Here is a 14,751-nt window from a genome sequence, read left to right on the forward strand (position 1 = left end):
TTTTTTAAAGGGACTTTGCAAAGAAACACATTGGTGACCCTCGGACTATCTTTGATCGGACTTAACTGGCTTTACCTTGCACTAAACGTTATTCCCTCATCCTGTACCTGTACACTGCAAATGGCTCGATTGTAACCATGTCTTGTTTTCCGCTGACTGGTTAGCACGCGACAAAGTACCTCGGTACACGTGACAATAAACTAAACTGAACTGAACTGAGAAACCAAAGGCTCCTGACATCGGTCTGAAGAAGGGTCTCGACCCGAAACGTCACCCATTCCTCTACAGAGAGGCTGCCTGTCCCGCTGAGTTACTCCAGCATGTTGTGTCTATCGGAGAAATCAATGAAAATTATTTAGGGGCAGCACAGTGGTGCAGCGGGTAGAGCTGCTGCCTCACAGCGCCGGAGACCCAAGTTCAATCCTGACCTCAGCTGCAGTCGGTGTGGAGTTTGCACGTTCTCCCTGTGACCGCATGGGTTTCCTCCGGGTGCTCCGGTTTCCTCCCACATCACAAAGACGTGTGAGTTTGTAGGTTAATTTACCCTCTGTAAATCGGCCCCTGGTGTATAAGAAGTGGATGGGAAAATGGAATAACGTCAAGCTAGTGTAGTTGGCATGGACATGACGGGCCGAAGGGCCTGTTTCCATGCTCTATCTCCAAACTCTAAACTCAATATATAAGATTCTTATTTGTCAGGTTATTTCTACGAATCACGGGTTCATTAAAGTATAACGAAGGTTAACACAAAATGCTGGAGTAACTTAGTGGGTCAGGCAGAATCTCTGGAGAAAAAGGATAGGTGATATTTTGGCTTCTACAGACCCCCCTCGGATTCGATCCGCCTGTACGGAGTTTGCACTTTCTCCCTGTGACCGTGTGGGTTTTCTCCAGGGTGTTCCGGTTTCCTCCCACACTCCAAAGACGTACAGGTTTGCAGGTTGCTAGTCTTTGGTAAAAATTGTAAATTGTCCCTCGTGTGTGTTGGACAGTGCCAGTGTGCGGGGATCGCTGGTCGGCGCAAACTCGAAGGGCCTGTTTCTGCGCTGTATCAATAAACTGAACGAAACTAACCTAAACCTACACTTTCCATTCCAGCAGTGGGACTCTGCATTCAAAATCTTTAAGAAGTGCAGTTTTTGTAGTGCACTGTAAAGTGCTGACAAAGGCCAACACTTCCACGCTGTATCACTAAAGTCTAAGAACAAGGGACAATGAACGGAAAGCTGCACCTGGCATCATTTTTATCAATTTGCTTGCAGCAGTAACGACCACAGTGTTTATTGTGTGTAGGGAGGGGGAGAACAAAGGAAGAACCCGGTGTGGGGGTACTGCTGTGAGGGGGGAGGGGGGAGAGTGGTACTTTGTAACATTGTCGGCGCCCTTTATGTAGCGACTATTTGTATACCTTGGGTATGCGAACAAGGAATTACACTGTAACCTTCCACAGGCTGCTCTGGAAGGTTAGATCTCATGGGATCCAAGGAGAGATAGCTGAATGGACAGCAAATTGGCTCCATGTAAGGAAGCAGAGGGCGGTGGTGCAAGGTTGCTTCTCGGACTGGAGGCCTGTGACTAGTGGTGTGCCTCAGGGTTCAGTGCTGGGCCCGTTACTGTTTGTCATCTACGTCAATGGTTTGGATGAGAACATACAGGGGCAAGATTAGCAAGTTTGCTGATGATACAAAAGTGAGTGGTCTTTTGCAGACAGTGAAGATGGTTGTGAACGATTGTAGCAGGATCTGGATCAATTGGCCAGGTGGGCAGAGGAATGGTTGATGGAATTTAAGACAGAGAAGTGTGAGGTGTTGCAGTTTGGGACATCAAACACAGTAAACAGTAGGCCTCTGGGTAGTGTTGTAGAGCAGAGGGATCTAGGAGTCTTGAAGGTCGAGTCGCAGGTCGATAAGAAGGTCAAAATGGCTTTTGGCACATTGGCCTTCATCTGTCGGAGTATTGAGTATAGACGTTGGGAGGTCATGTTGCAGTTGTATAAGACGTTGGTGAGACCGCATTTAGAATATTGTGTTCAGTTCTGGGAAAGATATTTTCAAGCATGGAAGGGTTCAGAAAAGATTCACGAGGATGTTGCCAGGACTAGAGGGTGTGAGCTATAGGGAGAGGTTGAGTAGGCTGGGTCTCTATTCCATAGAGCGCAGGAGGATGAGGAGAGATCTTATAGAGGGGTACAAAATCAAGCGAGGAATAGATGCATCGTGTCTTTTACCCAGAGTAGGGGAATCGAGGATCAGAGGGCACAGGTTCAAGGTGAAGGGGAAAACATTTAATAGGAATCCGAGGGGTAACATTTTCACACAGAGGGTGGTGGGTGTATGGAACAAGCTGCCAGAGGAGGTAGTTGAGGCTGGGACTATCTCATCGTTTAAGAAACATAGAAACATAGAAAATAGGTGCAAGAGGAGGCCATTCGGCCCTTCGAGTCAGCACCGCCATTCATTGTGATCATGGCTGATCGTCCCCTATCAATAACCCGTGCCTGCCTTCTCCCCATATCCCTTGACTCCACTAGCCCTTAGAGCTCTATCTAACTCTCTCTTAAATCCATCCAGTGACTTGGCCTCCACTGCCCTCTGTGGCAGGAAATTCCATAAATTCACAACTCTCTGGGTGAAAAAGTTTTTTCTCACCTCATTCTTCAATGACCTCCCCAGGTGCATAAACAGTTGGACAGGTACATGGGTACGACAGGTTTGGAGGGATATGGACCAAGCGCAGGCAGGTGGGATTAGAGTAGCTGGGACATTGTTGGCCGGTGTGGGCGAGTTGGGCCGAAGGGCCTGTTTCCACGCTGTATCACTCCATGACTGTATGTGAGAATAAAGTATTTCATTCATTCATTCATTCATGCATTCATTCATTCATGCATTCATACATTCATTCATTCTTACCCAGTCACGAGAGTATGAAGAGGCAGTGTGAATGAATGAGGATACTCTGAACTTTGGAAAAAAAAAAATCAATTTCAGGTACTTAACCAATGACTCCAAAACTAAGTGGTTCTATCACCCTGAAATAACACACAGGTATTAATGGATTAGTCTCTCCTTGACGGCAGAAGGTTTCAGTATGTGTCACTGTGCAGATCTTTGATAGCTGCATAATGAGGGACCTTGCATATATTGCACCTCGGCAGATTCACGCCGACTCTGAAATTTAAGTGGCAATGCAAAAAAGAAAAAAATCGCGAGACCTCATTGAAGGTTATCGAATAATGAAAGGCTTGGATCGAGTGTATTTGGAGAGGATGTTTCCACTAATAGGACAGTCTTAGACTAGAGGTCACAGCCTCGGAATTCAAGGATGTTCCTTTAGGAAGGAGATGAGGAGGGATTTCTTTAGTCACAGGGTGGTGAATCTGTGGAATTCTTTGCCACAGAAGGCTGTGGAGGCAAAGTCAGTGGATATTTTTAAGGCAGAGAGAGATAGATTTGATTATTACGGGGAGAAGGCAGGAGAATGGCGTATTAGACTTGATGGGCCGAATGGTCGAATTCTGCTCCGAGAACTTGTCGTAAAATGCACGTCAAATGTCTCTGAATTCAGCACTACAATGAAGAGGGCTTTGGAAGATTGGGCTGAAACAACAAACTATCAGCAACTGATCTACTGCAGGTGTTTAAGAAGGAACTGCAGATGCTGGAAGATAGAAACATAGAAACATAGAAATTAGGTTCAGGAGTAGGCCATTCGGCCCTTCGAGCCTGCACCGCCATTCAATATGATCATGGCTGATCATCCAACTCAGTATCCCGTACCTGCCTTAGAATAGAATAGAATAGTTTCTTTATTGTCATTGTAACATGGGCCATGTACAACGAAATTTAAAATGTCAGCCAGTCAGTGCAGCATTCAAACATTTCTAAAGCTAACGAAACATCCGCGGTAAAATAATAAAGATAAGCAAATAAATAAAAATCACAGACAAAGCACGCATACACACCCAACCCTCCATCCTTCTGTCGATTTCACCGTTACCACAGTCCCTTAGTCTGTATCGCCCCTGCGTTCCTTGGCGGCCACATTTAGTACTTTTATAGCAGTGGGGTAAAAACTGTTTTTTAGTCTATTTGTCCTTGTCCTTGTGGATCTGTACCGTCTGCCTGACGGCAACAGTTCAAACAGGGAGTGTCCGGGGTGGGAGATGTCCTTTATTATATTCTGGGTTTTTTTATTGCAGCGGGAACTGTGTAGGTCCTCCAAGGTAAGGAGAGGGCAGCCGACAATCCTCTGGGCGTTGTCAATGGCCCTCTGGAGCGCTTTCCTCTGAGCCGCTGTGCAGCTGGTGTACCACACGCATACACAGTATGTTAGTATGCTCTCAATGGAGCACCGATAAAAGGACAGCAGCAGCCTCTGAGTGATGTTGTTCTTCCTGAGCACCCTCAGGAAGTGCAGTCTCTGCTGGACCTTTTTCAGCAGCGCAGTGGTGTTCACGCTCCACGTCAGGTCCTCCTCAATGTGGATTCCCAGGAAGCGGAAATCCGCCACCCTCTCTACACAGTCCCCTCTGATGGTCAGTGGTACCATGTCCGTTTTGTTTTTCCTGAAGTCTATTATTACCTCCTTCGTCTTTGAGGTGTTGAGGAGCAGGTTATTTTCTTCGCACCACACTGTCAGCTGCTCCACCTCATCCCGGTAGGCGTACTCGTCCCCCGCGGAGATGAGTCCCACCACTGTAGTGTCATCCGCAAATTTGACAATGGTGTTGCTGTGGTGGGCGGGGGTGCAGTCATGCGTGTAGATGGTGTAGAGCAGGGGGCTCTCTCCATAACCCCTAATCCCCTTAGCCACAAGGGCCACATCTAACTCCCTCTTAAATATAGCCAGTGAACTGGCCTCAACTACCCTCTGTGGCAGAGAGTTCCAGAGATTCACCACTCTCTGTGTGAAAAAAGTTCTTCTCATCTCGGTTTTAAAGGATTTCCCCCTTATCCTTAAGCTGTGACCCTTTGTCCTGGACTTCCCTAACATCGGGAACAATCTTCCTGCATCTAGCCTGTCCAACCCCTTAAGAATTTTGTAAGTTTCTATAAGATCCCCTCTCAATCTCCTAAATTCTAGAGAGTATAAACCAAGTCTATCCAGTCTTTCTTCATAAAGACAGTCCTGACATCCCAGGAATCAGTCTGGTGAACCGTCTCTGCACTCCCTCTATGGCAATAATGTCCTTCCTCAGATTTGGAGACCAAAACTGTACGCAATACTCCAGGTGTGGTCTCACCAAGACCCTGTACAACTGCAGTAGAACCTCCCTGCTCCTATACTCAAATCCTTTTGCAATGAAAGCTAACATACCATTCGCTTTCTTTACTGCCTGCTGCACCTGCATGCCTACCTTCAATGACTGGTGTACCATGACACCCAGGTCTCGCTGCATCTCCCCCTTTCCCAATCGGCCACCATTTAGATAATAGTCTGCTTTCCCGTTTTTGCCACCAAAATGGATAACCTCACATTTATCCACATTATACTGCATCTGCCAAACATTTGCCCACTCACCCAGCCTATCCAAGTCACCTTGCAGTCTCCTAGCATCCTCCTCACAGCTAACACTGCCCCCCAGCTTAGTGTCATCCGCAAACTTGGAGATAGTGCCTTCAATTCCCTCATCCAGATCATTAATATATATTGTACATAGCTGGGGTCCCAGCACTGAGCCTTGTGGTACCCCACTAGTCACTGCCTGCCATTGTGAAAAGGACCCGTTTACTCCTACTCTTTGCTTCCTGTTTGCCAGCCAGTTCTCTATCCACATCAATACTGAACCCCCAATGCCGTGTGCTTTAAGTTTGTATACTAATCTCTTATGTGGAACCTTGTCGAAAGCCTTCTGGAAGTCCAGATACACCACATCCACTGGTTCTCCCCTATCCACGCTACTAGTACATCCTCGAAGAATTCTATAAGATTCGTCAAACATGATTTACCTTTCGTAAATCGAAGGTAGACAAAAGTGCTGGGGAAACTCAGCGGGTGCAGCAGCATCTATGGAGCGAAGGAAATAGGCACTGAAGAAGGGTTTTGGCCCAAAACGTTGCCTATTTCCTTTGCTCCACAGATGCTGCTGCACCCGCTGAGTTTCTCCAGCACTTTTGATCTACTGCAGGAATTGAAATTCCACCACAGTCAATGTGTAAAGGGACACATAGTGCTGGAGTAACTCAGCAGGACAGGTAGCATCTTGGACTTTCAGCGTTTTTGGCATACAGTATGGAAACAGCGCTGACCAGCGATCCCCGTACGCGAACACTATCCTGCACAACAGGGATGATTTATATTTTTCACCAACGACAAAACCTGCACGTCTTTGGAATGTGGGAGGAAACCTGAGCAGCCGGAGAAAACCAACACAGGTCGCAGGGAAACTCTATATAGACAGCACCCTATAGAGTCAGGGTCGTACCCGGGTCTCTGGCGCTGTGAGGCAGCAACTCTACCGCTGTGCCACCCTGCTGCCCTATCTCTGGAGAACATGTTTCCGCCTATCATTTGTGGCGTAGCGGTAGAGTCGCTGCCTCACAGCGCCAGGGACCCGGGTTCGATCCTGACTACGGGTGCTGTCTGTACGGAGTTTGCACCTTCTCCCCGTGACCTGCGCGGGTTTTCTCCGGGTGCTCCGGTTTCCTCCCACACTCCAAAGACGTGCAGGTTTGTAGGTTAAATTGGCTTCTGTAAATTGTCCCTAGCGTGTTGGGTAGAGTCTAGTGTGTGGGTCAGCATGGACTCGTTGGGCCAAAGGGCCTGTTTCCACGCCGTATCTCTCTAAACTAAACTGAGGGCCCAAACTCAAAATGTCGCTTGTCTATGTCCGCCAGAGATGCTGCCCGACCCGCTGAGTTACTCCAGCACTAGGTAGTCCAAGCATGATTCCAGATCCTTGCACCTACTGTGTGAATGAAACGGAGTGCAAGAGATCGTCTCATTAGCGGCGATGCCTGAAATAGTCTGTAAGTCCATGCATCAAATCCAAGGTGTCTTATCACACAGTAAAACAAAGGAATCACACAAGAAAACTGATCTCTTACTATTCGGAAAAGATGCCATCAATTTCAGGACGTGGGCAAATGTTGTTCAAGAACGCTTGGAATACATCAGGTGTGAAATTTTCTTGTGGAATGGAGTCATTCTGCAGAGGGCAAGGATAAAAAAAAAACGTTACTGGTATTAGGAAAATAATGCCTTCATAAGAAATTTATTTCAGCAACATTTTGTACAGACAGAAATGAACGGGTCCAAGATAGTTCAGTTGAGTTCAATGCAGTGACCTGCATTTCTGTTCAGTTCAGTTTATTGTCACGTGTACCGAGGTCATATAACCATATAACAATTACAGCATGGAAACAGGCCATCTCGACCCTTCTAGTCCGTGCCGAACACATAATCTCCCCTAGTCCCATATACCTGCGCTCAGACCATAACCCTCCATTCCCTTCCCATCCATATAACTATCCAATTTATTTTTAAATGATAAAAAACGAACCTGCCTCCACCACCTTCACTGGAAGCTCATTCCACACAGCTACCACTCTCTGAGTAAAGAAGTTCCCCCTCATGTTACCCCTAAACTTCAGTCCCTTAATTCTCAAGTCATGTCCCCTTGTTTGAATCCTCCCTACTCTCAGTGGGAAAAGCTTGTCCACATCAACTCTGTCTATCCCTCTCATCATTTTAAAAACCTCTATCAAGTCCCCCCTTAACCTTCTGCGCTCCAAAGAATAAAGCCCTAACTTGTTCAACCTTAGGTCGAGTGAAAAGCTTTTGTTGCGTGCTGACCACTCAGCGGAAGGGCGATACACGATTACAATCGATCCATATCCCAGTGTAGAGATACATGATCAGGGATAAGAGATAAGGAATACTACAAGACCAACAACAGATGTGATGGGAGACTTTAATACTGCCATTTCTATCACAAGGGCAGCACGATGGCGCAGTGGTAGAGTTGCTGCCTTACAGTGCTTACAGCACCAGAGACCCGGGTTCAACCCCGACTACGGGTGCTGTCTGTACAGAGTTTGTACGTTCTCCCCGTGACCTGCGTGGGATTTCCCCGAGATCTTCGGTTTCCTCCCACACTCCAAAGACGTACAGGTTTGTAGGTTAATTGGCTTGGTATAAATGTAATTTGTCCCTAGTGTGTGTAGGATAGTGTTAATGTGCTGGGATCGCTGGTCGGCGCAGACTCGATGGGCCGAAGGGCCTGTTTCCACGCTGTATCTCTAAACAATATTCTGAGAAGATTCAGTTAAGCTTAGGGCCTCGAGATCTAAAGGGGCCTACTCACCTCGCTGCCTCACCGGATCCGTCGAACCTCGTCGCCCCCACCGACCATCCGCCCACCGGGACCTCCTAAACTTTGCCCGCTAACCCTCACCACTCCACCGCCCTCCAGCAGCCCGCAGCCATTGCCTTCCCTGCAGCCTGGACTCAGCACCGGGCCTGAAGTTTCCACGCTGCAGATTCCCACTCCCCCGGGTTTGACTGCGCTGGGTCCTAGTGCTAGGCCCCCCAACCCTGGTAATCTCAGTGGCTGTTCCACTGGGTCTTTCCCATCCCCCTCAAATCATGTGGCCCCAGCTCTTCCCCACCCACACTACAGTCCTCATATCCCCCTACCCCCTGACCACCCACCACCCCTCCAGGTAAGGCATCGCCCGCTCCGCGGGGAATCCAAAATGTATTATAAAACCAACTGTTTAATGACAACATACAGTAGGATCTAAAAGTGTCACACTGTGACTGTCGGGTAGCCATGGTCCTCTAGTCGTGGGGGTGGGGGATTGGGAGGGGGGGGGCTTCACAAATGAAATAGCTTAGGGCCACTCTTCATCTAAATCCGGCCCTGCCAACCAGCCATCCCTGCACAATAACACTATCCTACACACACTGGGGACAATTTACGTTTCTACCAAGCCAATTAACCCAGAAAATCTAACTTCACGTAACACTTGCTTTCCCTCTCTCTCTATCCCGCCCCTTCCCAGTTGTCCGACCAGTCTTACCGTCTCCGACTACATTTTATCTCAGTTTGCTTTGTTGTCACCTTCTCCCAACTAACAATGATATATTCTACATTTTCCTTGCTCTCCATTCCCTTTGTCCCGTTTTCATACCTTTCACTTCCTTATCTATGCATCCCTCTCTCCCCTGACATCAGACTGAGGAAGGGTCACCCATTCCTTCTCTCTCCAGCGATGCTGCCTGACCCGCTGAGTTACTCCAGTATTTTTTGTCTATCTTCGGTTTAAATCAGCGTCTGCAGTTCCTTCCTACACCTAAACTACAAACCTGTACGTCTTTGGAGTGTGGGCGGAAACCGAAGGTCTCTGAGAAAACCCACGTGGGTCACGGGGAGAACGTGCAAACTCCATACAGACAGTGCCCGTAGTCAGGATCAAACCCGGGTCTCTGGCGCTGTATAAAGGGCCTGTCCCACTGTACGAGGTAATTCAAGAGTTCTCCCGTGTTCTAACCTGATTCAAGCTCGTGTAATGTACGTAGCGGGTACGTAGGAGTTTGTGGATGTCACGTGGCGGCTCGTACGAGTAACGGTAGGTACTGGGGAAATCCGGTAAAACTAGGGACATTTTTTCAACACTGTGTAAAATGTCCACGAGTAAAAAAATACTTGTGATGGAAAAAATTGTTACATTTTACTCGTACAAGCCCCTACGTACCCGCTACGTACATTACGCTACATCTTGGTGAGACCACACCTGGAGTATTGTGTACAGTTTTGGTCTCCTAATCTGAAGAAAGACATTCTAGCCATAGAGGGAGTACAGAGAAGGTTCACCAGACTGATTCCTGGGATGTCAGGACTTTCATATGAAGAAAGACTGGATAGACTCGGCTTGTACTCACTAGAATTTAGAAGATTGAGGGGGGGCCTTATAGAAACTTACAAAATTCTTAAGGGGTTGGACAAGCTAGATGCAGGAAGATTGTTCCCGATGTTGGGGAAGTCCAGAACTAGGGGGTTACAGTTTAAGGATAAAGGGGAAATCTTTTAGGACCGAGAAGAGACACACATTTTTCACACAGAGAGTGGTGAATCTCTGGAATTCTCAGCCACAGAAGGTAGTTGAGGCCAGTTCATTGGCTATATTTAAGAGGGAGTTAGATGTGGCCCTTGTGGCTAAGGGGATCACGGCGTATGGAGAGAAGGCAGGTACAGGATACTGAGTTGGATGATCAGCCATGATCATATTGAATGGCGGTGCAGGCTCGAAGGGCCGAATGGCCTACTCCTGCACCTAATTTCTATGTTTCTATGTTTCTGTATTACACAAGCTCGAATTGGGGGAGAACTCGGGAGAACTTGAATTACCTCGTACAGTGACACAGGCCCTTAAGGCAGCAACTCATCCGCTGCGACACCGTGCTTTTTAAGGCAGGAAAGAACAGATCTAACAGAAACTCAACGACAGACAACAGTTGAGATGGGAGATTTAAATACTGCCATTTCCCTGACAATATTCCAAGAAGAAACATGTGTCACTGTCATTAAGAAACAGCTGCATCTCACGCTGACTACAAAACATACAATTTAAATTCACAGCTTTCCCCAGTATTTACTGCAGTGGAAGGAAGGAAAATATTTTAAACCCATCTTGAGGTAGAAAACATCTTCAATGTTTGTACTAAATGTATTTATTTTCTGCCAACATAATCATGTCTCCGAGGACATAATATAAATAGTAAATCGTTCAGGAAATGTTGAATAGAAAAGATAGATGACAATGCACGCATTCAACAATTGGAACTCAGAATAGAAACCTTGTCGTTAATTTATTATGGCCTTTAACCATATAACCATATAACAATTACAGCACGGAAACAGGCCATCTCGGCCCTACAAGTCCATGCCGAACAAATTTTTTTTTTTTTTTTCCCCTTAGTCCCACCTGCCTGCACTCATACCATAACCCTCCATTCCCTTCTCATCCATATGCCTATCCAATTTATTTTTAAATGATACCAATGAACCTGCCTCCACCACTTCCACTGGGAGCTCATTCCACACCGCCACCACTCTCTGCGTAAAGAAGTTCCCTCTCATATTACCCCTAAACTTCTGTCCCTTAATTCTGAAGTCATGTCCTCTTGTTTGAATCTTCCCTATTCTCAAAGGGAAAAGCTTGTCCACATCAACTCTGTCTATCCCTCTCATCATTTTAAAGACCTCTATCAGGTCCCCCCTTAACCTTCTGCGCTCCAGAGAATAAAGACCTAACTTATTCAACCTATCTCTGTAACTTAATTGTTGAAACCCAGGCAACATTCTAGTAAATCTCCTCTGTACTCTCTCTATTTTGTTGACATCCTTCTTATAATTAGGCGACCAAAATTGTACACCATACTCCAGATTTGGTCTCACCAATGCCTTGTACAATTTTAACGTTACATCCCAGCTTCTATACTCCCTATATTTGCAAGGAACAGCAACAAAAAACGCATAAAGCCTAAACGGCGGCACGGTGGCACAGTTGCTGCATCACAGCGCCAAAGTTCGATCCCGACTACGGGTGCTGTCCGTACGGAGTTTGTACGTTCTCCCCGTGACCTGCGTTGGTTTTCTCCCACACTCCAAAGGCGTACAGGTTTGCAGGTTAATTGGCCTGGTATAAAATGGAGATTGTCCCAACTTGCCCACACCTGCACCCGCAGGGAACTGGGGAAACGTGCAAACTCCGTACAGACAGCACCTGAGGTCAGGATCGAACCGGGGTCTCTGGGGCTGTGAGGAAGCAATTTTACATTTACGGAACAGGAACCGGAGATCTCGGAGGAAACCCACGCAGGTCACGGGGAGAACGTGCAAACTCGGTACAGACAGCACCCGTAGTCTGGACTGAAGTTGGGTCTCTGGCGCTGTGAGGCAGCAACTCTACCGCTGCGCCACTGCGGACGGTGGGGGGAGGGGGGGGGGGAGGGGAGGGGAGGTGAGGAGGTGGGGGGAGGGTGGGGAAAGGGGGGGTGAGGGGAGGGGGGGAAGGGCGGGAGGGATTGGTGTACAATTTTGGTCGCCCAATTATAGGAAGGATGTCAACAAAATAGAGAGAGTACAGAAGAGATTTACTAGAATGTTGCCTGGGTTTCAACAACTAAGTTACAGAGAAAGGTTGAATAAGTTAGGGCTTTATTCTCTGGAGCGCAGAAGGTTAAGGGGGGACTTGATAGAGGTCTTTAAAATGATGAGAGGGATAGACAGAGTTGATGTGGATCAGCTTTTCCCTTTGAGAATAGGGAAGATTCAAACAAGAGGACATGACTTCAGAATTAAGGGACAGAAGTTTAGGGGTAACATGAGGGGGAACTTCTTTACTCAGAGAATGGTAGCGGTGTGGAATGAGCTTCCAGTGGAAGTGGTGGAGGCAGGTTCATTGGTATCATTTAAAAATAAATTGGATAGGCATATGGATGAGAAGGGAATGGAGGGTTATGGTATGAGTGCAGGCAGGTGGGATTGAGGGAAAAAAAGTTGTTCGGCACGGACTTGTAGGGCCGAGATGGCCTGTTTCCGTGCTGTAATTGTTACATGGTTATATGGATGCAATAAGAAACAAAGATAAACAATTCTTAAACAAACCCAGAGGAGCTCAGTGGGTCAGGCAGCGTCTGTGGAAAGAAATGGACAGATGGGACTTTTGGGTCAACTCAATACCATTTTCATATCTTTCGTTCCTCTCTCCCCTGACTCCCAGTCTGAAGAAAGGTCTCGACCAAGAACTGTCACCCATTCCTTTTCTCCAGAGATGCTGCCTGACCCGCTGAGAGTTTCTCCGGCATTTTATGTCTGTCTCTGGTGTAAACCGGCATCTGGTAGTCCCTTCCGGCACGGGTCTATCCAGCAGTTTTGTTATTTTGCTCAAGATTCCAGCAACCGCAGCCCCTTGTGACCATGTGGGAAAAAAAAAAAATCTTTGCATTTCACAAAAAACAGTGCAGTGGTTATTAGCATGGAAATGATTATTCTCTTGTTACAGGCAAAATCAAATGAATGTTTGCTGCCAATTCATAAACCCATCTATCAAGGCAGACGCAAACCCAACAATAGCATACTTCCCAGCAAATTATTCAAGCAATATAAATTACATTTTATATTAGCCGAAAATAAATCAAGGCACTCAGGAGATATGTTTTCCTCTGCTCAATCTCCACTCCAAATTAACATGACCAGTGGAAAGCCTTTGAAAGGGTGCAGATTGCCTTCACTATTTTGATATTTTGTTTGCCTTGCTTGACAATAGACAATAGACAATAGATGCAGGAGTAGGCCATTCGGCCCTTCGAGCCAGCACCACGTTCAATGTGATCATGGCTGATCATCCACAATCAGTACCCCGGTCCTGCCTTCTCCCTATATCCCTTAACGCTGCAATCCATTAGAGCTCTATCTAACTCTCTCTTGAAAGCATCCAGAGAACCGGCCTCCACCGCCCTCCGAGGCAGAGAATTCCACAGGCTCACAACTCTCTGTGTGAAAATGTTTTTCCTCATCTCCGTTCTAAGTGGCTTACCACTTATTCTTAAACTGTGGGCCCTGGTTCTGGACTCCCCCAACATCAGGAACATGTTTCCTGCCTCTTGCGTGTCCAAACCCTTAACAATCTTATATGTTTCAATAAGATATCCTCTCATCCTTCACAAGCCCAGCTGCTCCTGTCACAGTCTGCCCTCTCCTCATTCTCATCCACTTCACCTCCCAATACTTTTTCACCGGTCCCTCCTTCTCCTCACCTGCTTGCCTGCTCCCCTCTCATCAGCCCAACTCTCCTCACCTGTTGCACTCAGTTGTCTCTGATCACCAATTAACCCGGTATATAGACTCTCCTCACCGTTCACACAGTGCCAGATTGTTCTCAGCATTCATGCAAGACTCTCCAGCGACTTCTCGACTTCCTGCCTGGCTTCGACTCTACTTTTGTCTGTCCCTCACTGGTTTGTTTGCATCGTGTGTTGGATCTCCTGGTTACCGGACTTTCCGCTACCCCGACTATGTCTCCTGCCTGCCCCTCTTCAGAACCCTCGCTCAATCCTGAGCCTCTGTGTGAGTACGGTGTACCCATTCCTGTGTTACTACTCTGTGTTACAGTTTTGTAATAAGGTTCATTACCAAATATACCTGCCTGATTCTGTGCTGCTATTGGGTCCAAGCTATATCCGTTACAGCTCCATTATCTCAGCATATGACAGTCCTGCCATCCTGGGAATTAACTTTGTAAACCTACGCTGCACTCCCTCAATAGCAAGAATGTCCTTCCTCAAGATTATTTAGACTTTTAGTTAAAGAGTTATCCAGTGTGGATAGACACAAAATGCTGGATCAGCACGGCAGGACAGGCAGCATCTCTGGAGAGAAGGAATGGGTGATGTTTCAGGTCGAGACCCTTCTTCAGACTGAGAGTCAGGGGAGTGGGAGCCTGGAGATACATTTCCTTGTCATCGTCTGCTTTGATCTGTCATTTTCACACCTTACCGTGCATACCTCTTGACGTCCTCTCCCCCGATTCTCAGTCAGACGGAGGGTATCGACCCGAAACGCCACCCATTCCTTCTCTCCGGAGATGCTGCCTGTCCCACTGAGTTACTCCAGCATTTTGTGTTTATCTTCGGTGTAAACCAGCATCTGCAGTTTCTTCCTATACATACAGCATGGAAACAGGGCCCTCTTCCCAATTTGCCCACATCAGCCAACATGTCCCAGCTATACCTACCTGCATTTGA

At 47.1% G+C, this 14,751-nt stretch overlaps 1 protein-coding gene across 1 annotated transcript in view; it reads right to left on the reverse strand.

Moving 5' to 3' along the window:
- LOC129699288 (1-phosphatidylinositol 4,5-bisphosphate phosphodiesterase beta-1) overlaps positions 1-14,751 on the reverse strand; it is a 660,784-nt gene that overhangs the window by 233,660 nt on the left and 412,373 nt on the right. Inside the window, 1 exon segment of the mRNA XM_055638950.1 lies at positions 7,047-7,147. Coding sequence (XP_055494925.1) covers positions 7,047-7,147 — 101 coding nt within the window.

The sequence above is a fragment of the Leucoraja erinacea genome, chromosome 8 (genome assembly GCF_028641065.1).
Source record: "Leucoraja erinacea ecotype New England chromosome 8, Leri_hhj_1, whole genome shotgun sequence".
In the NCBI taxonomy this organism is placed as follows: Eukaryota; Metazoa; Chordata; class Chondrichthyes; order Rajiformes; family Rajidae; genus Leucoraja; species Leucoraja erinaceus.